This window comes from Mesoplodon mirus (assembly GCF_964341445.2).
Source record: "Mesoplodon mirus genome assembly, chromosome: 5".
Classification (NCBI taxonomy): Eukaryota; Metazoa; Chordata; class Mammalia; order Artiodactyla; family Ziphiidae; genus Mesoplodon; species Mesoplodon mirus.
The window spans coordinates 158,031,633-158,057,984 of NC_138980.1; the positions used below are offsets into that span (position 1 = coordinate 158,031,633).

The following is a 26,352-nucleotide window of genomic DNA, read 5'->3' on the forward strand; positions in this document are numbered from 1 at the left end:
AAGCAGCTGGGTAACGGGTACAGGGGAAGTCTGCACTATCTTTGCAACTTTTCTATAAATCTAAAACCAGTCCATCCAAAAAAAAGTTTAATTACATAAAAGGGCAGGGGTGGATACTTACTTAACTGACCAACTTTTTCCGGAAGGCAGATCCTGGGGGGTCTCACCCACATCGTGGGCTGAACTGGGTGCCCCAGGCTCAGTGGCTTTAGGGCTGCTTCCCCCTGGACAGGCCCTGTCCACCCCCTTCACGGGCCATGAAATGGCAGTGGACCCGTGGAGGCCTCCAGCAGGGGAGCCAAGTGACCTCCGGGGGACGATTTCCAGCTCGGTTTTGAAGAGCACAGCAGTCGGCCCAGCCGAGAAGTCCTCGCTGCAGAGCTTGTCGAGGTCAGGCATGCTCAGGGCTCTCAGCTCCTGGAGCTTCGAGCGGGACAAAGGTGAGGCCTGGGTGTGACGCACCGAGGACTTGTTTCTCTTGGCGGGAGAGGCTGGGGTCACCGTTGGGGTGGGGATTCCCGAAGGACCAAGTGATCGCTTCGGGTCTGAGTCAGTGCCCTTGTTACCAGCCTCCACCGGGCTCTGCCGGGAGGCTGTCAGAATCATGCTGGATGGGGACTTGGTCATCGGGGGGATGAGGGTGCTGCCTTCACCTTGGCTTTCACTGCAGGAACTCAGGCTGCGTCTCAGCGACCTTGCTGCTGGGTCACTGGAGTGGCCGAGGTTCCCGGAAGCCACGCTGCCTGAAGACCGCCTCACAATGGGAGGCTTGGAGCTTACCGACAGAAAGGGGGAGGCCCCGGACTTGGCCATGGGCCGGTCAGAATTGGCCAGGTTCTCAAAAGACTTGATCCTTTGCTTCACAGAGAAAAATGAGGTAGATTCATGGGGCCAGTTCTGCTCAGAGTAGTAATATCTCCTGGTGACTTTGATTTTGTCTGTGAGTAGGCAGCCTGTTTCCTGCACTGATAGGACATCCCCTTCGTCTGTTGTTGGAAGGTTCCTCGAGGTCTCCAGCAGGGGCTTTACGCTATACACGCCCTGTCCATTAACCAGGCTGAGAACACTGCCTCTGGACGCCTTGGCCTCGAGAAGGCCCCCACTGGTGGCAGGGATCTGGCTGTCCCGGGGGGCGCGCCCTGGGCTGTGTAGGGCATGACCCTCCCGGCCGAAATGGCTGGAGAACTGGGCCGGCATGGAGTAGGTCCTGGTTGCTGGCCTTGGCGTGAAGTAGGGATGCTCACCCAGCGCTGGGCCCACTGTCGTGCCGTTCCTGGGCATCCCCAGGGAGTCTGCCCTGTGGTCTGACTTTCCCTGGCAGGGATCTGCCTTTTCAGCCCGCAGCTGCGGGGAGGAGGAAGAAGTCTGTTTCGCCTTGCTGACAGATTGCTGCGCTCCCTGCTCCACCTGGGAGGCCCGAGACGTGCGTGAGAATGGGTGATTTGGGGATGAGTCCACTGACTGGTGACAGAACCTGAATTCACTCTTCTCCTGACAGGTGCTCTGGGCCAGGAACCCTCCCTGTCTGTCACTTTCAGCTGGCTTGTCACCATACGCATTCTTGGGTGTCCTTTCAGAAGAGATCTCAATAATTTTCAGCTGGTTGGTCCTTTCGAGGGGCTCACCAGCAATTATTTTGCTTCTTTTGTCACCAGTCCCTCCGGCCTGGGAGGCTTCTGCTGCTGAGTCCGTTTGGCTGGACGGGGGCTGCTCGCCCTGCCCGGTAGGGGGGACCTCCCGCTTGCTGGCCGCTGTGGGCGTGCCACTCCTTGGTGCCATGGGACTCACCAGCCCAGGGGACGCAGGGGGAGCCTTGCTCTCTGGACCCCACTTCGGAGATCTGGGGGCAGCCGGGCAGCCTCGGTCAGGTTCTGAGTGCACAGCCGGGTGGAGCCTACTACACGCACCTTGCTCAGGAAGGGTCTTAGGGGAGGTCAAGGGCGAAATGAACATCCTGATGCTGGTGTCGGATGCCGAGGGCTTCAGGGAGCCTGGGGTCCCCTGGGGCAGCTTGCCCTCCACACACGGGGGAGGCTGGGGGGCGGCTGCGGCACTTCTCTCCGGTTCTTCATGGTCACCTGTGTGGAACCGGTGTGATGCCACCTTAGAAAGCATTTTGTGGGAGGCCTGGGGTGACACGAGGGCTTTCCTGTGCTCTGTCGCCCCGGCCTTCCCGGGGTGAGTGGCTGGGGCCTCGGAGCTGACTTTGCTTTTGCTTTTGATGCTCAGTCTCTTCAGCTTAGGACCGGCTTTGGGTTTCTGACAGGTACTCAGAAGGGTTTCCATGGAACTTTTCTTAGGCAGGTCTTTATTCTCAAGACTCAGCCGAGGAGGGGGGCTATCCCGTACAGCCACCCCCTTCTTGTGGCTGGAGCTCAGCGCCTGATCCTTGGGGTCGGGCCTTCTGGCCGGCATCGTGGGTTGTTCCGTTTCACTTTTGCTCTGGGGATGCGTCCCTTGGTTGCTTTTATTTATCTCTTTAAACCAGGCCATGATGGGCCGCCTGGAGATGGGTTTCGACTTTGGCAGCAAGTCGTCTGGGTCTTGAACTTCGGAGATGTGCAGCTTTGCCAGAGCCAGGTCTCTGTTCTCGGGGACGCACGCCCTGAGGGCGCCCCGGTTTCCAGTGGCGTGAACATTTCTTTCCTGTTCTTCAGGCGGGGTCTTGTCATCCAGCCAGTCATGCTCCAAACCATTCACCATGTTAGGAGAGCTGAGGGTGCCCGGGGGGCCGGGGACAGGCCTGGGGCTGGGCGGAGGCTGGGCGGCTTCCCCGGGGTCCTCGGCAGCCCGTGCAGCCTCAGACGTCTCCGGCTCCCGAGAGCTCGCGTCCGAGGGAAGAGGCAGCCGTGGAGGGGCCGGGGCTGCTGGGCCCAAGGCTCCCGGCGCGGAGGCGGCGGCGTCCCCGGCGTCGCCCCCCGCGTTGCCCCCCGCCTGGCTTAGGGCTCCGTGCTTCGGTGGCAGGGCTTTGGCGAAGGCAGGGCAGGCGGCCCCCTGGGCAGGAGCGCTGGCTGTGGGTGGATCGGAGGGGCCATTCGTGGCACAGATTTCAACCTGCTCTTCCTCAGACTCCGTCGTGTCTCCCTTGTGAGAAGCCCCACGAGGACGAGGACGAAGACGAGGACGGGACCAGCTGTCCCTGGCGGGAGCTCGTGGGGCTTCAGTGAGCGACTCGGGGTCCGAAGACGAGTCCTCGGCATCTCCGTACATGGACGAGAGGGACGGCTCCGTGCTGTCGCCCAGGCCCGACAGCGACGTACTGTCTTCGTGGAGGCTGCTGAGGTTTCTAGAGTAGCTGCTCAGAAAGCTTTTGTTCACAGTAAAATGTCTGTCGGGATTGATGGAATCCAAAACCGAAGGCTGGTGGGCCCACTGGGGGCAAGGGGCTGGACCGGCAGCCGCGGGCCTCCTCGGGCCGGGGGCCTGGCTCCCCGAGTCCGGGTCCGGCTCGGCCCGCTGCGGCCCCGGGGCAGCGCGCTCCCGGCTCAGCCGGGCCCCTTTCCCGGGAGGCGGAAGCCTTGCTCCAGAAGCATCCACCTCCTCCAGGAGCCTGTCGATGTCAGTCACGGGGCTGCTCCCGCTGCCCCCGGGGCAGCCGGGCCCCGAGGCACCGTCACACCCCTCCGGGGCCTTGTCACTCGGTGACGGCAGGGAGGGGCCGGCCCGCAGCGCCCCTGCAGACCCAGAGTCTATTCCTTGGGGCAGAGCCGACCCCCCGCAGTTTCCAGGCACGAGGGTTCCCGTGGTTTGCAGAGCCTCGCTGTGGTGACCCGGAACCCCCTGTCTCTTCTCCAGGGTCGTGAGGTCTCGTGACAGCACGGCAGTGGCCGGAGATGCCCCCTCGGCCGCGGGTCCCGCTCCGCTGTGGGCAGCGGCCTTCCGGGTGGCGCGGGGCGAGCTGGCTTCCGGGGCCGCTCCGGGCTCGCTGAGGTCAGGATGAGCTGTAGCCATGGTCCCCGGGGATGCACTGTCCTCAGACTCAGGCACCCTGGGTGACTCTGTCTCTCCGGGGTCCTCGGGTCGCCTCGCTGGCCCTGCGTGTGCTGAGGTCTTGCTGGGGTCAGGGTGCACGGCCCCCTTCTGCCCTGGGGAAGGGAGGGGGCCTGGGGAGCCGTGGGGTCCTGTGTGGAGAAGGTAAACAGAAGGTGGGTGGCGGGGGACATACGGGGCGGGAGGTGAGAAAATAGAAAACCTCTCAATTAAAAACGTGGAAAACTGTAAACAGCCTCAAGTTTTTGGTCGTTTTTAGAAAGACATCCCACAGCCTAAATGTAGGCTTGTTTTTGTCTCTACAATTACAGAGTGCTCACATCTAACAAATACCACCAAGCTTTAGAGGCTCGAAAATAACTCAGACTGGACGGCAGAAGGAACCTCTGCTTCTGCCCTTTTTGGTTGTTTGTAAGAATGGGGGACACCAGAAATCCTTCACTTGGGTTTCTGTGCACCATCTGCCCTCTGATGGCAAACCCCACAGGAGTCGGGCCGTTGTTCTATTTGATTCTGCAGACCTCTCAGTCCCTGGCTGATCACGTCGGGGTTTAGCCCCATGCCGTGGGTTGTGAGCCACAGAGTAAAGTAAAACAGTCCAAGAAAGGTACTTGAGGGCCTTACTGCTTTGTGCAGGAGAGGAGGCTAATTGGGGAAAACACATGGAATGCTCCAGACAGATGGAAGCCTGTCCTGAGCTCCAGTGTGTCCTGACCAGGTTCGGGGGTGTGGGTGACCTAGGAGGTAAGATTATCCCGGGGAGCTGTGACAGGAGGGTCCGGACCTGAGTGGGGTTCTGGAGGGATAGTTTGATCAGAGACCGAAGGGAAGGACGGTGAGGAAGGAAAGGGAGTCAAAGCAGAGAAGCAAGAAAAAGCATGGAATCTCCAAGGTGCAGGGAAAGATGACACCTGCCTAGAGACAGTGGGAAGTAAAGTCATTCCATGAGGTGGGTTCTGGACAGCCACTCTGTCCTGGAGGCTCCTCCTCAGAAGGCCTGCATATGCGTGAGCTAAGCTGTCCACCTGTGGCACATGGCATCTTACAATAGATGGGGAAACTGGCATGATAAAAAACATTAGATTTGCATTTTCTTACGAACTCTGGGTCTGAGCTTGGAGAGAAAACCTCAGTCACAATGAAAGCCCTTGCTTTGAAAAGTGTATCTCCCCCAAATGGTACATTCACTCCACATCTCCCACGCAAATCATCTTAACTGCATATGCCTACCCCCTCCAAAGGGGGCGGTCAATAACTAAGAACTAATTATTAAGACTTAGCGCTGTGCTAAGAGTTTTTCATGCACTTAATTTTCCTCCCAGCACTGTGACCATCTGCACTGGAATAGTGGGGAACTGAGGCACAGAGTTGTTAAGCAATGTATCTGGGGTCACAGAGTTCATGGCTAGCGGTCACCCCAGGAGGCTGGCTCCATAGCCCCCCCCAGTTACCTAAACCCTGACCTCTGTGGAGAGCACCTGGCAGCAACAAGGCTGGCTCATCAAGACCCCCACGGAGACCAGACACAACTTCCCCAGGTCCCCGAGGATGGCCAGGGGCATCACCAGATTCACATGCACAGCCTCCTGTCCTTCTCGGCTCAATCCTTTTGAACTCCCTTCAGCATGACTTTCCTGCTTCTGCTGGTGCCAACCTCGGGGAAAAGTAGCAATGAGACAAAAGGAGGGGAGGTAAGGCTGTTTTTCAGGTGATTCACTCGCTGAACAAACCCTAAAATGTTGTTAGCCATTTGGCTTTTGTGCAAAGTGTGTAACCTAAGAGGGTTTTATTGAAGGAGATTAAATTACATGGTGGCAGTCCATGACATCACGTTTCAAAATACTCCTTCACTTGGAAACCCCTCAAATACTCAATAACGGGAAGCACATTGGCTCAGCTATGGCACATCATGGCGTAGAAGGCCCAGCAAGCTTTATAACTGATGTCGTCGGTGCGGAAGGACAGGGAGGGCTTGGCGCAGCTTCCTAACTAGAGCAGGTTACAGGTGTGCTGATAACCTGGAGTCACTGGTGCCGAGGACAGCCTGCCAGGGCCACGCAGGCCTGGGGGCACCCTGCTGACCTCGGAGGGCTCCTCAGCTATTATTTTCTGTGGATACATGAGGTGAAAAAATATTAATTTTTTACTCGTCCTCTGTGGAGGTTTTCCCTGCCATTTCTCAGTACAATTGATTTCACGTAAGCAGAGTGTTGAGTTTCTGAAGGGCAGGATATGCTTCTGTTTCATCTCGTGCCTCATTCACTAAGGTAACATGTCAGAAAATGGGTAAAGGCTGCGGACTGGCTGAAGACAGACACACTCGACATGGAATTAAAACTATGAATTCAGGCACAATGCTCTAGTAGAGTTGTTAAATGCAGGCAGCTTTAACTAGCATTAACCTGTGTAAGATTTCTCTGCCCCTCAAAATTCTCCGCATATATCGATAACACTTTTATTAAGGTAACTTCTGTCTTCCCACCCTGAAGCTTAACAAGTGATAAAATAATCTTACCTGTTCCGGGCTCTTGCCCCTGCTCGGGTGCAGCTTCAGGCGGCTTCTCTGTGGGGTGGCCAGCATCTGGGTGGGGCAGGGTATCAGCTGGCCCCCAGTCGGTGGGGGCTTGTCCATCCCCAATGGTCAGCTTGCCCAGAGAGTCCTGGCACAAGGAAAACTACAAGTCACTGTCAGTGGCTTTCAGGGTTTCTGTGTCCTAAGACATCATACACAGAGAACTGGTTTGGGAAAGTTCAAAGAGCCCTGGACTAGGAGCCACAAGATCCAGATTCTGGGTTAAAGATCCAATAGAAATTTATGGTCTTGTCGCTCTTCCTAAACCTCAGTTTTTTCAACTTTAAGATGTGGGTGACTAGGAAAATGCAAATCAAAACCCCAATGAGATATTACCTCACACCCATTAGGATGGCTACAATCAAGAATACAGAAATAACAAGTGTTGGTGAGAATGTGAAGAAATTAGAACCTCGTGCACTGTTGGTAGGAATGTAAAATGGTGTAGCCATTTCCATACTATGGAAAACAGTATGGAGATTCCTCAAAAAAATAAAAACAGAACTACCACATGATCCAGTAATCCCACTCCTGGGTGTATACCCAAAAGAATTGAAAGCAGGGTCTCAAAGAGATGTGTGTACACCTGTGTTCATAGCAGTGTTATTCACAATAGCTAAAATGTGGAAGCAACCCAAGTGTCCATCGATAGATGAATGGATATGCAAAATGTGCTATATACATACAATGGAATATTATTCAGCCTTAAAAAGGAAGGAAATTCTGACACATGCTATAACGTGGATAAGCTAAGCTTTGAGGACATTATGCTAAGCGACATAGACCAGTCATAAAAAAAACACAAATGTATGATTCCACTTATATGAGGTACACAGAGTAGTCAAAATCATAGAGACAGAAAATAGAACGGTGATTTCCAGGGGCTGGTGGGAGGGAGAAATGGGGAGTTGTTGTTTAATGGGTACAGAATCTCCATTTTGCAAGATAAAAAGAGTTCTGGAGATGGATGGTGGTGATGGTTACACAACCTTATAAATATACTAATATCACGGAACTGTACACTTTAATGGTTAAGATGGTAAATTTTAGGGCTTCCCTGGTGGCGCAGTGGTTGAGAGTCCGCCTGCCGATGCAGGGGACACGGGTTCGCGCCCCGGTCCAGGAAGATCCCACATGCCGCAGGGCGGCTAGGCCCATGAGCCATGGTCGCTGAGCCTGCGCGTCCGGAGCCTGTGCTCCACAACAGGAGAGGCCACAACAGTGAGAGGCCCACGTACCGCAAAAAAAAAAAGATGGTAAATTTTATACTATGTGTATTTTACCACAATAAAAAAAATTAGAAAAAAGATGGGGATGATAAGACTTGCCCTAACTCACAGAGTTTTAAATAAAGGATAATTAAATGAGATAACAGCTACAACACGCAGCATACAAAAGGCTATACAGACCCACAGACATGGAAAACAAACTTATGGTTACCAAAGGGGAAAGTGGGGAGGGGAGGGATAAATTAGGAGTTTGGGATTAACATATACACACTACTATATATAAAATAGATAACCAACAAGGACCTACTGTATAGCACAGGGAACTATACTCAATATTTTGTAATAAACTATAAGGGAAAAGAATCTGAAAAAAAAATAGGTATATATGGATGTATAACTGAATCACTTTACTGTACACCTGAAACTAACCCAATGTTGTAAATCAACTATACTTCAATAAAAATAAATTAATTAATTTAAAAAATAAGAAAATGAAGAAAAAACCCCACGAAAGTCTGTATAGAGGTAAGGCATTATTGTTATAATATTGCATCAAGATATCCAAGACCAGGGACTTCCCTGGCGGTCCAGTGGTAAACAATCCACCTTCCAATGCAGGGGATGCGGGTTCAATCCCTAGTCGGGAAACTAAGATCCCACATGCCCCGGGGCAACTAAGCCTGTGCGCCACTACTACTGAGCCCACGCATGCTTCAACTAGAGAGCCTGCCTGCCGCAAACTCTAGAGCCCACGTGCTCTGGAGCCCATGCGCCACAACTTGAGAGAAGCCCACATGCCACAACGAAGAGCCCACATGCCACAACAAAAGATCCTGCGTGTCGCAACTAACACCCGACACAGCCAAAAAAAAGAACAAAACCACACAGGATGCCCACTTAAATTTGAATAATACTACTAATAGAAAGATATCCAAGACCAAAATCAGCTCCTCATTTTGGGAGTTAGGGAGAGGACTAAGCTGAATAAATAAAATTAAGATTTCAAAATTGCACTTTAGCCAAGTGTCAATTACTTCATCTTCCTTTCTTCTATCTAATACCTACTGTAAAAAAAAAGTTTTTAAATAGACTTGCTAAAAAGTTAACTCAGATCTATTTGAAATTTACCCTCTGAGTGAAGGAGCCATAAAGTGGCCCAACAGCGGCAGCAAAGAGGTGAAACAGATGGAGCATCTTTTAGCTACTTTTGTAAAAAAAAAAAAAAAAAAAAAAAAAAAAAATCATTCAGGAAAATATCAATCATCTGCTGAGGGAAATCTATACAGTGTTTAACTCAGTGAATTTTCTGTTTACTAATAAGGCATAAAACCAGTAGAAGAGCCTGGAACTTGATAGAGGTAGTGACTGTGCAGCACTGAATGCAGCAGGCGCCACGGAACTGGACATTTTATTTTATTATTTTTTAATAAATAAATTTACTTATTTATTATTTTTGGCTGTGTTGGGTCTTTGTTGCCGCGTGCAGGCTTTCTCTAGTTGTGGCGAGCGGGGGCTACTCTTCGTTAAGGTGCACGGGCTTGTCATTGCGGTGGCTTCTATTGTTGCCAAGCACAGGCTCTAGAGCACGCGGGCTTCAGGAGGTGCGGCGCGTGGGCTCAGTAGTTGTGGCTCACGGGCTCTAGAGCGCAGGCTCAGTAGTTGTGGTGCACGGGCTTAGTTGCTCTGCAGCATGTGGGATCTTCCGGAAGCAGGGATCGAACCCGTGTCCCCTGCATTGGCAGGCGGATTCTTAACCACTGTGCCACCAGGGAAGCCCTGAACTGGACACTTTAAAATGTTTAATTTTATATTATGTGAATTTCATCTCAATTTTAAAAAGTATTCAACAGAAACAGTGGAAGACAATCCATTTGCCAAAAGAGAAAGTTTTGGTTTTTTTAAGCTTCTAATATTTGAGGCTAAATACCTTATGGCAATGTAGTCTATTTTCTTTTGCGTATATAAATAAAATAAAATTTGGGAACTAAAAATTTTGTGAGAAAAATTGAACTTCTTTTGTACAAAAGTTTTAAATGCTGCTCAAAGTTCTTACTGGGGATACTAATTCACAAGTACAACAGCTCTTATTTTAATAGAAATAAATTATTATGAATAAAACCCCCGATTTGGCTTTATATAGTTATTCAAAACTTGTGATACTTTTAAAAAGAAGGGGTTTACCCATTAGCTGAACATTACATTTTAAACACATGTGCTGGGACTTCCCTCGTGGCGCAGTGGTTAAGACTCTGTGCTCCCAGTGCAGGGGGACCAGGTTCGATCCCTGGGGTCAGGGAGCTAGATCCCACAATGCATGCCACAACTAAAAGTTCACAAGCCACAACTAAAGAGCCCAACTGCCATAACTAAGGAGCCTGCCTGCCGCAACTAAGACCCAGCACAACCAAATGAATGAATGAATAGATAAATAAATAAATATTTTTAAAAATGACTGAACCTATGACCAAAAAGCTTTGTTAAAAAAATAATAATAATAAAATAAAACATGTGCTAGTTAGAGGTAATAATTTTTTAGGAGGAGGAAAAGATGTGAGTTTCTACTTTTTCTACAGGGTAAAAAAAACCCAACAAAAACCCTTCTGCCTAGAATAGCTTTTATGACTTTATATTTTCTGGCTCTCTTGTATGTTTATACAAACCACTTGAACACACATCTTTATAAATAGAGGAATAAAAACTGCACTTCAGAGATACTGTGTTTCTTACAAATTAAAGGTTTGTGACAACCCTGCATCAAGCAAGTATGTTGGTGCCATTTTTCCAACAGCATTGCTCATTTCTGTCATATTTGTCTCTGTCACATTTTGGTAATTCTTACAATATTTCAATTTTCTTCATTATTATTATATTTGTTATGGTGATCTGTGATCAGTGATCTTTGATGAAACTACTGCAAAAAGATTATGACTCACCGAAGGCTCAGATGGTTAGCATTTTTTAGCAATAAAGTATTTTAAAGTTATTCCATGTACATTATTTTTAAAGACATAATGCTATTGTACAATGAACAGACTACAGTATACTATAAACATAACCTTCATATGCACTGGGAAGCCAAAAAATTCATGTGACTTACTTTATTGCCACATTCACTTTATTGCAGTGGTCTGGAACTGAACCTGCATTATCTCCAAGGCATACCTCTATAGCCTTATAAGTCATCTCAGATTCTTTGCTCAGAATGAAATTATTTATGTTGAGGAGTCTGTAAACAATGTTTGTTTCTCTTACTCTCTCCTTGCTAAAGTGGAGGTACGTTAAAATTTTTTTAAAAAGGTACAATTTAATAATTCTGGGCCATTCTAACATACTGGTAACCAAGTAGAAACATAAATAATATTAACGTGCATTTAATGTGGTACATTATATGTTTCTAAGTGAACGCATGCCCCTTATTTCATGTGATACTCACAACAAGGGTATGAGTAGCTATAACTATACATCACCACTGTAGAAAGTCTGAAAAAATAAGGATCAATCAGAACGTTGACAGTCAGACGTAATCACCATTAACCTATATTTGATGGTCACCCCGACTCTGTGAGATGATCAGGGCAGACAGCACCATCCCTATTTTACAGTCCAGACAACTGTGGCTCAGGAAGATTCAATAACTTGCCCAAGGGACCACCAATTAGTCAGTGGAGAAGCCAGTACCAGACCCAGGGGTTTCCTTCACTGGCCTAGCACTGCCTTTCCATCATCAGCCGCAGGCCCTGTGTACAGGTAAGAGAGCGATGGTATCTTTTGGCCGAATGATCTCATGACTCAGTACCTAGGCACCTCCCCCCACCAACCTGGTGATGTAGTATTACCAGGCTCCCAAGCAGTTTGTGTATTGAAATGAATGGCTCTATTGAAAGATAATTCTGCAATCATTATCCTCTCTTTCAGACAGATTAACGTATGCTTTACAGCATGCTCCATACTCATTCATATAATACTCACTAGATCCCAAGTAACTAAGAGAAATCAGTTACCTTCTCCACAGTTCCTCCTGGCTGATAACCAGTCACAGCCACTTTGACAGAAGTGGCCTGGACTTTCACGTCCGGACCACATGGGTCACTGGCTCCATCGGTCAGGTTGGCTGTTTCTGAGCTCCTGGGCCTGGCCTCAGCCTCAGGCCTCTTGTGGTGTGGGCTGACCCTGGCCACTGGTTTGTGCCTGGACCCCAGGTTGTCATTCTTCTGCTGCAGGGAACTGGGGCTGTCTGTGCTCCCCAGACTCTGGGCGCCTGATCCGGCTTTGCACTCCAACTTGGGTGAACTCCTCGATCCTGAAAGCTCCTTCCTCCCCAGGCAGCCAGGGCTACCCTCGGGGGCCTCTGAAGGGACCAGTGGGTTGGCTGCATGTAAAAGGGTGTCCCCCACGCCTCCTGGGACACTCTCCTGTAAGTCCAGTGAGCTGCCAAGGAGAGGCACCGAGGAGGCCTTGCTGACCAGGGTTTTCTGGGGATGTTCCTCTCGGTTGATACCCGTGACCTTGGAAGAGGCCGCTGGGACGCATGTAGAGTTGTCCTCTGTCAGAGGCCTGCTGGGACCTGAGAGGGTCCCCGGGAGGGAAATGCAGTCCCCTTCGCCATCAAACTCTTCCTCATCACTGGCGTCGTCATCGTAGCAGCCCACCCTCCTCTGGCGGAGGAGAGGGTTTCGGAGGACCTGTGGGCTCCCGGGAAGACTGGCTTGCCTGGCAATTGTCACCTGCTTGTGGAAGAGCCCAGAGGCCCGCTGACTTCCTAGAGTCACAAGGCTGTTGGCCCTGGCTTTTCCTGGTTCCTTGTGAGCTGGCGGGGTTGGGGAAAGAAAAGTTGAATGAAACATCTTCCCATCTGGCGTGGTCTTTTAATCTGACCCCCCACATTACACATGAGCATTTCCACGTTCACAAATGCCAGATACACACCTTCTGGCTACTGGACACCAGGGTGAAATGATACGGTTTCTTAGGATCTACACAGAGAGAGCTGGCTTCCCTCTCCCCTTTTCCTACTGGTCTCCCTTTTTGTTATTTTACTTTTAAAAAATATCTTAACCTCTGGATTGTTTCACTTAAACATGTGTGCTGCCTAGAGACAGAAATGTATTAACTTGTCAACATCCGTGATGTCTAACACGTTACTGGGTTCGACCTAAATGCTGCTGCTGAATATTCCTCTGTGGGAGGATGCCCGGGGACCAACGGGTCCTGCACACCTGGGCCGTCTTATCACCTGAGGTCCTTCCTTCATCTGCAAAAGTTGGGGGTGGGGCTTGATTAATGGGCACAGTGAAGCCTGAGATTACACATGATTTACAAACTCCAGCCTGGGAAGGGAAGGAGAGCGTGGGCTGCTCTGCAAACTTTTCGCTTCTCGTTAAATGTAGTGAAAGATTACAGGTGCTTCCGCCTTGAAACTTTTCTATCAGAGACCAGAGGAAGCACATCAACTGCTCCAAATGAGCTAGACGGGTTCTCATCTGCCTCGCCTGAGACCAGGGATTTTCTTATGCAAACATGAGAAATGAGCAAAAGGAAACCACACTGGCAGAAATGAGAAGTCAGTATGGTTCACATCAGATCATTATTTCAGATTATACTGAGAAAATAATCAATGAGGTTTTTTTCTAAAAATCCCTATTTGATAATGTCTAAGTTCTGAATCTTTCACTCACTGCCCTCTTCAAAAGAATTAAGTTAGGGTCTAGCGAGGGAAGGAGTTTGGCTAGGATTGCCCTAAAACATAAGGCCATCAGGTTGCCAGCCACGATTTGATGCCATAAATTCCAAGACTACACCGTGTAAATACCATCCAAAGGGGGGCGGTTCAGCATCCTTCAACACTGGGGGTACAAAACGTCAGCCCAGCCCATTTACCACAGAAGTGGGGGGGGGGCAGTCACTAAGAGTGGGCTGCATTTTCCAAGAGAAAACTCTGAATTCAGCCAGGGTAAAAAGGTGGCTTCTACTCAACCAGAGGTGTGATTTCCAGCTCTCTTTTCGTATCCCAGCACCGTGACATAGAAACCAACACATCGTGGAATCGGCAAAGTCATGGCTTACGGGAGGCGCCAGGCAGCTCCGTGGAGCTGCTGCAGCCACTTCCAGGGGGATCCTCATCCTCAGAGCCGGCCACCACGAAGTCAGACAGCGGGCCTGGGACATCGTGAGCAAAGTACTGGGAGAGTTCAGATTCAGAGATCAGGGAGTCCTGTTGAAGAAGGCAGTGCGGAATGAGGAATTTGCACCAGAAGCAGATTATTTTAAACAGTAGTTGCATCCTGTCTTCCCGAAAACACTTTGTTCTAATCTGCAGTCACTCAAAACAGCTCTGATGGTAAACACCTACTTCCATTTACTTTAGGACGGCTAAATTAAACAATGCATTAAAAGGCAATGGCTGCCACACAATGTTTTTAAGAAATATTTTTTTGGCTGTGATCAGAAAAGCCACAGCAGCAAAACATCAACCATCCCAGGAAAAACACTGGAGGAAGAGGCAATAAGTAGAATGGAATTCCAAGCCACCGGTTTAGCCTATTGATGAAACAACAAAATAGCAGAGTTTGACTCCTGTTCTCTGATCCACTGGGACTTGGGAACGGCCACCTGAGAAAGATTCCACACTCTCCTTAAAGTTGCAGGTACCCTCCCGCAAACTGACCAGGGTCCCCCTTTATTATGAAGCAGCTATTTTTCAAAGTGTAGCTTAGTTCTTTTATTTTGTTGTTCTGTTCTTTTCCTGGATGAATATTTAATAAAAGAAACACACATTTGTATACTTGTTCTCTAATGAACATTGTTGCCATTTCCTGCGTAAAGTGGCCAAAATGACTCATGGACAGAAATATGGGCTGGGATCTGTAGTTTGACTTATGGGCTTCAGGAATTGGTTCGTGGGCCAGCTGAGCGAGGCAGCGGTGTGTCTTGACTCACCTTTTTTGCAAGAGAAGGACTCTTCAAGGGGGTACCTGTTGGGGGAGAAATTCACCATATTGTCACTGAAGCTCAAATCCTTGCAAACAGGCTCACCTCCTTAACTGGAGAAGAAGGAGCCGAGCATGTTAAACAAAACCTCCTTCGCTTGACTGGCACAGAGGGGCCACGAGCGTGGGTATGGACGTGCATGCAGTCTACCTAGGTACCTGATCCCCATCCTGTCCCACCTCCCAAGATTCTGCTCGTTCTTCAAGCCCTCAGACGCTGCTAACTCCACGATGATCCTAGTTGGAAGAAACTTCTTCTGAATTTCAAAAATGTTTTATACTACCCATATACCAATTTCCATATATATACCAATTTCCATATGCACAATATAATTTAGTTACAAGTGGATGCATCTCATCTCCTTCCTCGACTATTTACCTATCAGTGATCTGGCCCTGCAGGGCTTAGCACTAGGATCTAGGAGGTGTTCAGTGATATTTGATAAATGGATTGAAGGATGAATGAACAAAGGAACACCACCCAAAAAACTCATGGAAGAATGAGGGAGAGGGCTGAATATCTATTTTAGTTTTTAGATGAAGGACAAAAAGACTCAGCATTGAGACTTTAAATTATATTCCATGAGCAAAAAGATCTTGGGCTTGAGGATCATGGCTTAATAAAATCTTTTATAACTGACTTAGTAGATATGTTGGGATTATGAGAGGACAGCCTTCAGGCAGGTCAGGAGAATGAGTCAGCTGAATAAAGAGCCCATTATGGCTATGCCTACTTTCAATATATTAATTATGGATGTAAATAATTAGGGTATTTCATGGCTGCCAAAAAACTGTATGCCTTCCTTTGCTTCTGACAACCAGTAACTCATGCCTCAGTTTCCTCCCCACATCAATCTTAATATCAGTAGTACCTTGAGTTCAGACATGTCTGCAGGGCCCCTTTAGGTATCCACTCTACAGGAAACATTACTTTTCAAACTTGATGCAAAGTTTCATGTTTTAAATTCATATAAAATTCTTACTACCTCAATCCTTTCTCTGGTTGAACTTTCCACCCAAGAAGAGGGAAATCATGATTTTTTGCAGCCTCTGTTACCCTTGAGTTGAAACTTTTAATTCATATAAAGAAATCCCAGGTTTTTGGATGGACTGTACCCTGCGTCTACCAAAACAGCTGGTATTTTGGTAGCACTTCATTTCCACCTAGAACATTTCAAATGAATTGTACATAAACACCTGAAATGCTGCTAACTCAGTTTTGCAAATTATCTTAAAGCAGTGTAAGGAGCATGCATGAGTGGAACTTTAATGCAGCATATTAAAGAACTGCAGAAATCAAAAGCAGCAGCAGCAGCAAAGGGGAAGCATGGAATCTCTTTGGCAGCTACTTCTGCCAAATGTGATAATTACCAAGACTCCAATAATACTGGGCAGGGGAGTGCCCCTGGGGGGAACTCAAGGAGAAACTCTGCTGAATGTGGAACGAAGATGTGCAATTACAGTACCTAAGCCAGGAGAGGAACTGGCCTCTTTGCTCTCCTGATAAGTGCTGCGTGCGATCACGTCATCCATTTCCTGCTCGGAAACCTGATTGTCAGCAGAAAGCACAAATTAGACGATTTTATTTATTTATTTTTCCCCAATAAAAGTAGCTAGGGGGCCTCCCTGGTGGCGCAGTGGTTGAGAGTCCGCCTGCCGATGCAGGGGACACGGGTTCGTGCCCCGGTCCGGGAAGATCCCACATGCCGCGGAGCGGCTGGGTCCGTGAGCCATGGCCGCTGAGCCTGCACGTCCGGAGCCTGTGCTCCGCAACGGGAGAGGCCACAACAGTGAGAGGCCCGCGTACAGGAAAAAAAAAAAAAAAAAAAAAAAGTAGCTAGGACCAGAGTCAGAGGCTGGAGTGCAGAGAAAGAGGAAAACTGCAGGGCCAAAGACTAGGACCACCCCCTGAAGTAATAAATCAGGGCATGTAAGGTAGTAGGGCTGGGTTAAGGATTGCTTCAAACAATGTATTCAGAACAAGAACTTCAAAGGGTTCCCAAGTTCAGGAAGCAAAGCGTTCAGCTCTAGTTACCAACAACATGGCTGATATGTGCCTCTCTCTAGAACACTCACTTCTAATTCTTTTTTCCTAACCTTTATTTAAACAATTTCAAACTTAGGTGAAACTTTCAAGAGTAGCACAAGAACAGTATACGCTTCACCTAGACTCACTATTTTTTAACATTCTGCCACATTTATTCTCATGCTCCATCGTTACACACACACATACACACACACACACACCTATAACTTTTTACTAAACCATTTGGGAGTTAGTTACGGACATCGTGACCCTTCACCTGTAAATAATTTAGCAAGTATCTCCTAAAAACAAGGACCTTCTCTTAAATAACCCTGGTACTATTATCATGCTCAGGAAATTTAATGTTGATACAAATGACCGTCTCATACACATTTCACATTCCTAATACTATCCTTCAGAAATGCTCAGAGACACTCAGAGTGTGTCTCTAGGCTGGAAATAATTCACTGAAAGTTTGACGCCAGGCTGGGACGAGATAAGGATTTTCCTCGAGAATGCAAATCAGCGCTCCGCTTCTTTAATCAACGTCTCTCGAGGGGAAAAATGTCAACTGAGTTAAACAGCGTGCACAGTGATGTGACCGATTTACATTCTGGTGCAAACTCCTTATCTGTGCTGGACCTTTAGTGGCCTGTCAGCCATCAACTTCCTTGCCTAGCAATGCTTTAGAGAAAAAAATGTTTTTCGTGGTGGTGGGAGGGCGCAGTGGGGCTAGGGCGGCAGTGAGGCAACCCAGGGTCCTGGTCTCACGTCTATTTAGCAACCTTTAACCCCGAACAGTTCTGAGCCTTTGTCTTTCCTGGTGTTGACAATGTGAAAGAAACCAGGCCAATTCAAACCCTCGCTTAGCAGTTGTCTGATAGTTTCTTCCTGCTTAGATTTACATTATGCATTTGGGGGCAGAAAAACTACCAAACTACAAAAACTTTTCCCTTCTCAGTGCATCACAGAGGCACTCAGGGTCAGTGTGCTTCATGACTGGGGATAACTTTGACCGCTTGTTTAGGGTGAGTTCACCAGATCTCTCCACAGGATTTGTTGCTGCTGTTGTCGTCATTAATGGGTAATCTGGCAGGAGACAATGTGAAACTCCATCTGTATCGGGCTTCCCAATATATTTCCACTCAATGCTTTTAGCATCATTGATTATTCTTGCTGAATCAATAATTGCGATGAAGTTTGCAAAACCGTGATTTGATAACTATCTTTTCCTTCTACATTTATTGGTATCATGGTAAACTCATGGATTTCCCCACCCCCCATCAGTTGTTATCCATAACTGTAATTATTCGTAGGAAGATTTTTAAAAAGCCTGATACATGCTGAACTATGAGATATTTTAAAAAACTATGCAGGGCTTCCCTGGTGGTTCAGTGGTTGAGAGTCCGCCTGCCGATGCAGGGGACACGGGTTCGTGCCCCGGTCTGGGAAGATCCCACGTGCCGCGGAGCGGCTGGGCCCGTGACCCATGGCCGCTGAGCCTGCGCATCCGGAGCCTGTGCTCCGCAACGGGAGAGGCCACAGCAGTGAGAGGCCCGCGTACCGCAAAACAAACAAACAAACAAACAAACAAACAAGACAGCTATGCAACTTGTATAGTTTCCTTTTTAAAGAATATTTTAAATGTAGAATGGTCATTTTGTGTACTAAAATAACACTTAGCATAAATAATACTTGGATAAGCTTGCAATCTGCCTTAAGAAGTAAGTAAATATTTCTGCACAGGATTCAGCGTGACACTTTAACCTAACAGATAAATCATGATCACATCATAGCTTTTGTGTAACACTCTCCAGTAGTCGTCACAGGAAATAAATATGTACACACACATGCACACAGGCCTATCTCCCCACCCCCGACACACCTTCATAAAGCAAAGAGTAATTTTGTATAACTGAGCCCTTAAACAGTGGTTGCAAATTTTTCTTGATATTAGACTTTCAATATTCACAATTATTTTTCTGAGTGGGAGAAAAATGGCTGGGGTTTGAAACAAGTGAAAGATTTCCTGGATAACTCTAATCATGCTGAAAGCCGCAGGACCAATTAATAATGAGCCTCTGTTACTTTCTTCTACTTCACGTAAGCTAGAAGCTGCCACCCGAGCAGGTCTAGATCTTAGCTTGTCTAGACCTGGAGGGTTTGAATATCCCAATCGGGCAGCCACTGCTCCAGTCATTATGAGAAACAGAAGAAAAGAAAATCCTTGTGGTATTTCTCTTGGAACAACATGAAAACTGAGGAAGCATATACATTTAGTATCAAAATGTACTATTGGCATAAAATGTTGGGATAAGTGGTACAAAAATACATTCAACGTAAAATGGAATCTTGACCAAAAGGAAAATATAGTATGAGGTTACAACTAAGAACACCATGTTTACCTAGGAGGAAACATGAAATCCAGTCAAACAAATACTGAAATTTGGTTTCACTGGACACATCTCCAGCACCATCCTGACGACCATATTACCGCGGCTAGAAACATGAGTCAATCCATGTGTTCCACGGGATCACAGACCACCAATCCACCAGGATTGTTATGCTTTGCACTGGAATGTCATTTTGATGTTTGACTGTACTGGCAAGTTAGGCAGATGCTTTGGGCTGAGATTAGGCAGACCTCCGAACAAATCATGACCTGTGTTAGGTTGGAATGGATTTTGAAGTCAGACATGCCTGGAAGCCAATGACTGCAGACCAAGGAGAACTTAATTTTCTATGTTACTAAGGGATGTGCTGGGTCAGCCACAGCTTGTTGGGCTGCTTCCTAAGGTGAGAGGAGTGGTCACGTGGGTAGTGGAATCCAAGGGGGGACCCCGGAGGGAGGAGCTGAGACTATGAGGCAAAGTGGTGTTAAAAGTGATCCAGAGAGACTCACGGGGACAAAGTAGAACAGATTCTAAGGGAAAGTCAGGACTATAGAACAGAAAGGAGAAAAATGGGGAGTGCCAAGTAGAAAAAATGGAAAAAGGTGGAGGAAGCAGGACTTGATTTTCTATTAATGATACTTATTCAAGCAGTTTTTAATGTAAGACACTTTAAAGAATGCTCGTCGACAAGAGAAAACGAACTGGGGGAAAGAAAGTAGTGGGGTTGAGTTTGAATCAGTCTGATGGCCATCGTTGTTCAAGCACTGTGGTTGACATCACCTTCCCAAACCAAGGCCTGGAGTCATAGCTGGATAGCGCTTATTTGTACAGGGGAAACTGGACAACAAATGAACACCACCGAGACAGTGAAAATGACCCCATAAAGTTAATGCACTAAAGAAATCTCCGATGTGGCCCATGGGAGGACCTAGCAGGTCTCCTGGCACAGACGTCTTACTCTTAAAATGGCATAAGAGTCCATCCAGTACAGCAGCCTGGGACCATATTTAGGATGTAATCAAATAATACTACAAATAATACAAAAGGGGTGGCCACATGATGGGCATGGGAAAAGCTAATGGTCTTAATAAGCATTTTGAGTTGTTGAAAGGTCAAATTTTGTAAAATACAACCTGATTACCATGTTAGAGACAGGCTAATTTTAAAAGATTTTTACCTGGAGTGCTCAAAAACACCAAAAATGAGTGCTCGAAGTGGGTTGAGTTGAACTTGCTAAAGTGTCCTGTGGTTAGCTTAAAAAATTAAAAGCAATCGCATAAGTAGAAGAGATACAACCAAGTCAATAGCAGAGGCCAATGATACGGGGGCTATGATTATCTGCAAGTTAGTATGGGCCAACTATGTGATATTGATGCTGAAAGAAAATCAGTGGGTTCTTAAGCCTTAATTACACCGGAGTATTTTGCTCAGGTCAAGGATGGCCTGGACAGATCACCTAGTTTACTGCTCTCAGATTTTCTGGATGCAGAAACCCAAAGAGGTTAAGCATCTCACCAGAAATTGAACAATCAGCTGGAGGTTACTCAGAACCCAGCACTCCTACCTTCCACAAATTTTAAATTCACCAATCATATTGTCAACATTTTCTAATAAACTTTTCTGAGTGTGGAGACGAAGAAGTCCAGATCAATGATTCACTTCCCATGTGTCTCAGTTACCTTGGTCACTGTGTGGCCACAGGCTAATTCCCATCCCCAGCTGGGTGAACTGTCTCATCAAAGAGTAGGCATAGGAACATGTGTGTCATTGCTACTGGACAAATAGCTGTCTTCCCATACTCAGGAGAGTATGAACTACTTCACCTTTGGATTAGGGTGCCGGCCGATGACCAGGCGAACGGGTCCTGGGGGGCATTTGCTCAAGATGGCGTGGACTTTGCTCAAAGCAGCATGGCGGACGTTGACAGAGTTCACTTCCAGGATTTGATCTCCGCGGCTAGGGAGGCAACATGATCAGCTCTCTGCGGTAACATTAGCTTTTTACAAGATTTCCTTCTGGGAGAGGTTTATAATATGAAATCTTTTCTGAATACTTTAACAAAGCAAATGACATCCTTTCATCTTTGCATACGTATAAAAAAGCAACACAGTCATAAATACATTAGGTTTTAAACTGACAAAGGCCATTATGCATATCTATCTGCATTTTCAGAAGTAGTAAAGTTAAATAAAGTTGATAATAATAATGAAGGCTACCATTTCTTGAACACATAGTATATGCCAGGCACTATACAGAGAGATTTACATAACAATGCTTTGAATAGGTATTATTATTCCCATTACATAGATAAAGCCACAGGCTCAGAGAGGTTACCCAGATGTCACACACTGTTGATCTCAGGTCTGTCTACCTTTTGATCATCCAGTGACAGTCCCTCGACCACCATCAGTTTCTTTTTCCCTACCATCTTGCAATGATTATTGTAATATAATTTAAGAAGGAAATATCTGAAGCTCAAAGGTTACCCAAGAATTTGTAAAAACGTTTCAAATTTGAACAAATGAGAAATTGGGGACAAGATGCCCATTTTGACTTGAAATTATAGGGAGAGAACTCAGTACGAGAGAACAAAGACTCTTTATGTGGGGTTTGAAGAATGTTCATTTGGCAGGCTCCAGACATATGGAACCATTCAAGAAAGAAACATCATCTTGGGATGTCATTAAAGGATTTTTTTTCCTTGGGTTCTAAAAGTATATTTTCTTTAATGTACTTTGGATGATTTGCTAAATTTTTTTCGGTATGGAAATTCACTCTGATGATTAACTAAAAACATAATATAATCTATTAACAGCACCCCAAAATGGCAACCTCAAGGAATGTCATTTTGACAATGCCTCAACTGCTCAAGGACTTAGAAACTTCGAGGCGAGAAAGATGATACTGTGCTCAGAGTGCTTCGTGCAATACGTGTACATTCTTGTGAAGTTTAGGTGGGCACAGACCCACTGCAATTACTATATAATAGAATACCTAAACCTCTCTTGTATAAACAGAATACCCAATCTACAACTCAACTAGCCGAACTGAGAAATCAGACACGTGGTGATTTCAGACAGTAAGCATCTAGACTTCACCTCTTAAAAAGGAATAAAACAACAGGAAAGGTTCAGGAGATTGTACTTAATAATAAAGGCCTCCTGTTCAAGGGCATGATTTCAGGACTCTCTTGTATCCAGTGATTCTGAACCATTTTGAGAAGTTCCCAGTATCTCATATGAATTTTACATAAATGAATATAAAAGTGAAAGAAAATATTTGGATAATCATAGATATCTATATAGAGTTGTATTGTGTCAGGTTTCTGAGACTGAACTTCTGAGTCCAAATAGAATAAAATTGGTAGGGAAAGCCAAGACCTGGAGTTCTTGAATTCAACCAAATTTCATTTATATTATCTTTTCATCTTTGGAGATGTTTTTGATTGTAATCCTGGCTATATGACTGCAAATAATACAAACATTTAGAATCCCACAGGGGAATGTAATAGGGCAGGTATCTTACGTATGTATGTATTCGCATATTCACAAACACACCAGAACTCTAAACTTTCAGGTTTACAACCAACCTCAGATTGCTCTCCATCTTGGCCACTGATCCAGGGGCAAGGCTGTGAATGTAGATGCCCGGAGGGCTGTTTTCTAGGGCCAGGCAGCAGGCACCAATGCCTAATCCAACTCTGGGCTCTGTGGGAGACATCATTGAAAGAAAACAAAATTAAAAACAACAACAACAAGAAAAACTGAAAAGCAGTATTAAGTGATTTGAAACGGCATTAATGTATATGTTGACCAATACCCATTTATTTTTGGACCAGACTCAGAATACAAATTTTGCTTTTCCTCGTCAATAGGGCCATGTTCTGTTAATGAGTCCATGGCAGAACCAGGGGCTAACTATGGACTGTGAATTACTCAAGCCATGATCCATCCTCTTCTTAGTCTAAAGAGCCTCCTCGAAGCTGTTTTTGGAAATAGGCAGAGTCCAAGTAATATTTTCTATTCTGGATACACAACTTTAGGTTTTCTTTCGCCTCTCTTTTTAGCAACTAATCTCTTGGTTATTTAATTGCTCACCATATTTCTATAGCTGGTGGGGAGGAAAAGGAGACATAAAGATTAAAAGTGGTAACATTTCGTGTCACCCAGGACTTTCAGTTACTGGTGTTCACTGTATTCTTGACTATATTCTTCATTCTTTAAAATGTTTTAGGGGCTTTCCTGGTGGCGCAGTGGTTGAGAGTCTGCCTGCCGATGCAGGGGACACGGGTTTGTCCCCAGTCCAGGAAGATCCCACACGCCGCGGAGCGACTGGGCCCATGAGCCATGGCCGCTGAGCCTGCGCGTCCGGAGCCTGTGCTCCGCAACGGGGGAGGCCACAGCAGTGAGAGGCACACGTACCGCAAAAAAAAAGAAAAAAAAATGTTTTATTAGCCCTAGAATTAACCTAGTCAGTGATGTTTTTCACATGAGTCTCTGACACACCATGATTCATCTGGAGAGAGCTTAAAAAATTGTGCTACTGGTAACTTCCCTTCACTTTAGTAAAATGACTAAAATCTCTACTTTTGATCCCACTGCCCATTTAGAGAATAACACATGTTGTTGGTAGCAGAGTGTTTCAAAGGAGTCATTCATAGAAAAAAATATAAAAAATTAACCTAAGAACAGATTACAAATCATTATTTGAGAGAATGTAACAAAAGTGAGGAAGAGCTGGTATCACCTTTGTTGAGGGTTACTTCCATGACAATTCTGTCCTTTGGTCCCGGGGCCTTTCGTCCCAGGGACGAAGAACTGCCTTCATCGGCACCCACTGCTGAGGTTCCCCCACTGGTGTTGAAGTTTGGGGAGCTGGATCTGCTCATGTGTGTGGGTGTGGAGCAGGGTGTGAGGCTCGGGCTCAGTAACTTGGTGCGTACTGTTAAGACAAATAATCCACTCCGGATTTGCTGAAAAAACAAGAAGAAAGAAGGGCTAAAACATTCAGGCTGTTCTTTTATCAAAGGGTGAAAAAAAAAATCACCAAACCCAAACCAGAAGGAAATAAAGAGAAACAAAGAAGAAGACAAAGGCGGTTAATAAGAATGTCGTTACCTTAAAGGTATGAATGGCTTCTTGAAATGTCAGGCCCTTGATTGGTATTCCATTTACATCTAGGATTTCATCCCCTAGTGACAAGTTTGAGAATGACATTAACGTCAAGTTTTTGTTTACTGGAATCTGCTTGGTCAGTACTAGAATAAGATACCATATGGTCCCTGATTTACAACTCTATAAGATGAATTTTATTGTTCCAATCTATTTTCATTAGCTTAGCTCCAAGGAATGTCACAAAATGGGACAATAAATGACAATGCATATTCTTTTGCAGTAATTCTATATTTCCATCTTTAACTAAAACAACTGTGGGAAGCATCAAGATCTTATTCTTTAGTCACTGCCAAGTCTGATAATAGATGTTCTACATTTAGAGATCAAACTACAAAAACTGAATTCCTAGTCTTTTCTTATAGTTTTTGTTTTACAACTTAAACCCACTGGCTGTGAAGCACAAACACACATAACACATGAGAAGGGTTTCCTATATTTGCAGAAAGACATGGTGTGTGAAAAATGGTTTAAATGATAGAGACAAAAAAACTTGTGAGATATTATTTAGGAGTGGCAGCCCCACGTCTACATTCAGCCCCATAGTCTAGATGCCTGGTCTTACTGATGGTGTTCAAGGTTCTCAGTCATTAAGCTGGCTCAGTCATTACGCTTCTATCTAAGAGATTACTGTAGACTAATATCAAATTGCTTTCTCTCTCTCTCACTCTCTTTCTCTCTTCTCCCTCAAACTATCCTGGACTCATCTTCAACTCCAAGAAGGCTCAGGTCATTTTTCAAGTTGTTGATAGTGTCTGCTGGGAACATAAAAGAACTTGGACATCCTGTTGACTTAACAGAGCTAGTTTCCGGTTTTGTACTCTTGTGACATGGTCTGTTTTTGGGAATAGCAGTTCATCAAAAACACTGCAAAGATGTGCAAGAGAGAAGAATAGACGAACCTTGCACAGCAGTATGGTACAGAAGAGGAACTCCCTTTACTTACAACAAAGTACAAAGCAGCCTAAGAACACACATTTTCTCCTCTCATGAACAGCCAATCCCAGGAGCACGTGGGGTATTCCATTAAAGGAATCCTGTACATGAGTTTAAAAAGGTAGCAGTACCCCACCCATTTGTTATGTGCCTTCTCTTTAATGCAATTACAGAAGTTGTAAAATAAGTGAAATAATCTGTTTAAAAATCACCTGGTATAACCGATTACTCAACTAGGCGAGGTTTTTGGTTTGTTTCCACCTGGGAAAAGGGTAGAAACATTAACATAATGGCTCATGCTCTTAAAAATCTTTGCAAGATTACTTAAAAGACAGATCATCCAACAGGTTGAAAATCCATTCTGATGACTTCTATTTATTGTAAGTGAATACATATGAAAATACAGTATTTAGGAGAAGTAAGTGCTGTTAACCTCTCTTATCGATTTTTTTTTCCCTCCACTTTGTTCCATTCTACTGGCATTGCAGGATGAATTTCAATCAAGTGAACACATGGCACATGCATTATAAAAATGCTTGGCTAAAATTTTACATTGTTGTGAAACTAGACACAAACACCACCTGGGACTTAACCCTTCCTCTGAGACAGAAATAAATATTCCGCCATCAAAATATTAAGCCTGGGCTTCCCTGGTGGTGCAGTGGTTAAGAATCCGCCTGCCAATGCAGGGGACATGGGTTCGATCCCTGGTCTGGGAAGATCCCGCATGCCACGCAGCAACAAAGCCCGTGTGCCACAACTACTGAGCCTGTGCTCTAGAGCCTGTGAGCCACAACTACTGAGCCCACGTGCCACAACTACTGAAGCCACGCACCTAGAGCCCGTGCTCCACAAGAGAAGCCACCACAATGAGAAGCCCACACACCCCAACAAAGAGTAGCCCCTGCTCGCCTCAACTAGAGAAAGCCCACAAGCAGCAACAAAGACCCAATGCAGCCAAAAATAATAAATTAATTAAAAAAAAATTAAGCCCGGTCACGGATTATCATTAGCACACAGGCTTCTGGGATTGCTCTACCTACAAAAAA

At 46.1% G+C, this 26,352-nt stretch overlaps 1 protein-coding gene across 1 annotated transcript in view; it reads right to left on the reverse strand.

Annotated features, from left to right (window-relative positions):
• Positions 1–26,352, reverse strand: part of PDZD2 (PDZ domain containing 2) — a gene marked incomplete at its 5' end in the record, with an annotated part of 247,607 nt that overhangs the window by 17,350 nt on the left and 203,905 nt on the right. The window contains 10 exons of the mRNA XM_082623156.1: positions 122–4,121; positions 6,506–6,650; positions 11,793–12,598; positions 13,855–14,002; positions 14,728–14,762; positions 16,244–16,325; positions 21,020–21,152; positions 22,786–22,903; positions 23,943–24,168; positions 24,314–24,387. Of these exons, the coding sequence (XP_082479282.1) occupies positions 122–4,121; positions 6,506–6,650; positions 11,793–12,598; positions 13,855–14,002; positions 14,728–14,762; positions 16,244–16,325; positions 21,020–21,152; positions 22,786–22,903; positions 23,943–24,168; positions 24,314–24,387 (5,767 nt within the window). The remainder of the gene's footprint in view (positions 1–121; positions 4,122–6,505; positions 6,651–11,792; positions 12,599–13,854; positions 14,003–14,727; positions 14,763–16,243; positions 16,326–21,019; positions 21,153–22,785; positions 22,904–23,942; positions 24,169–24,313; positions 24,388–26,352) is intronic.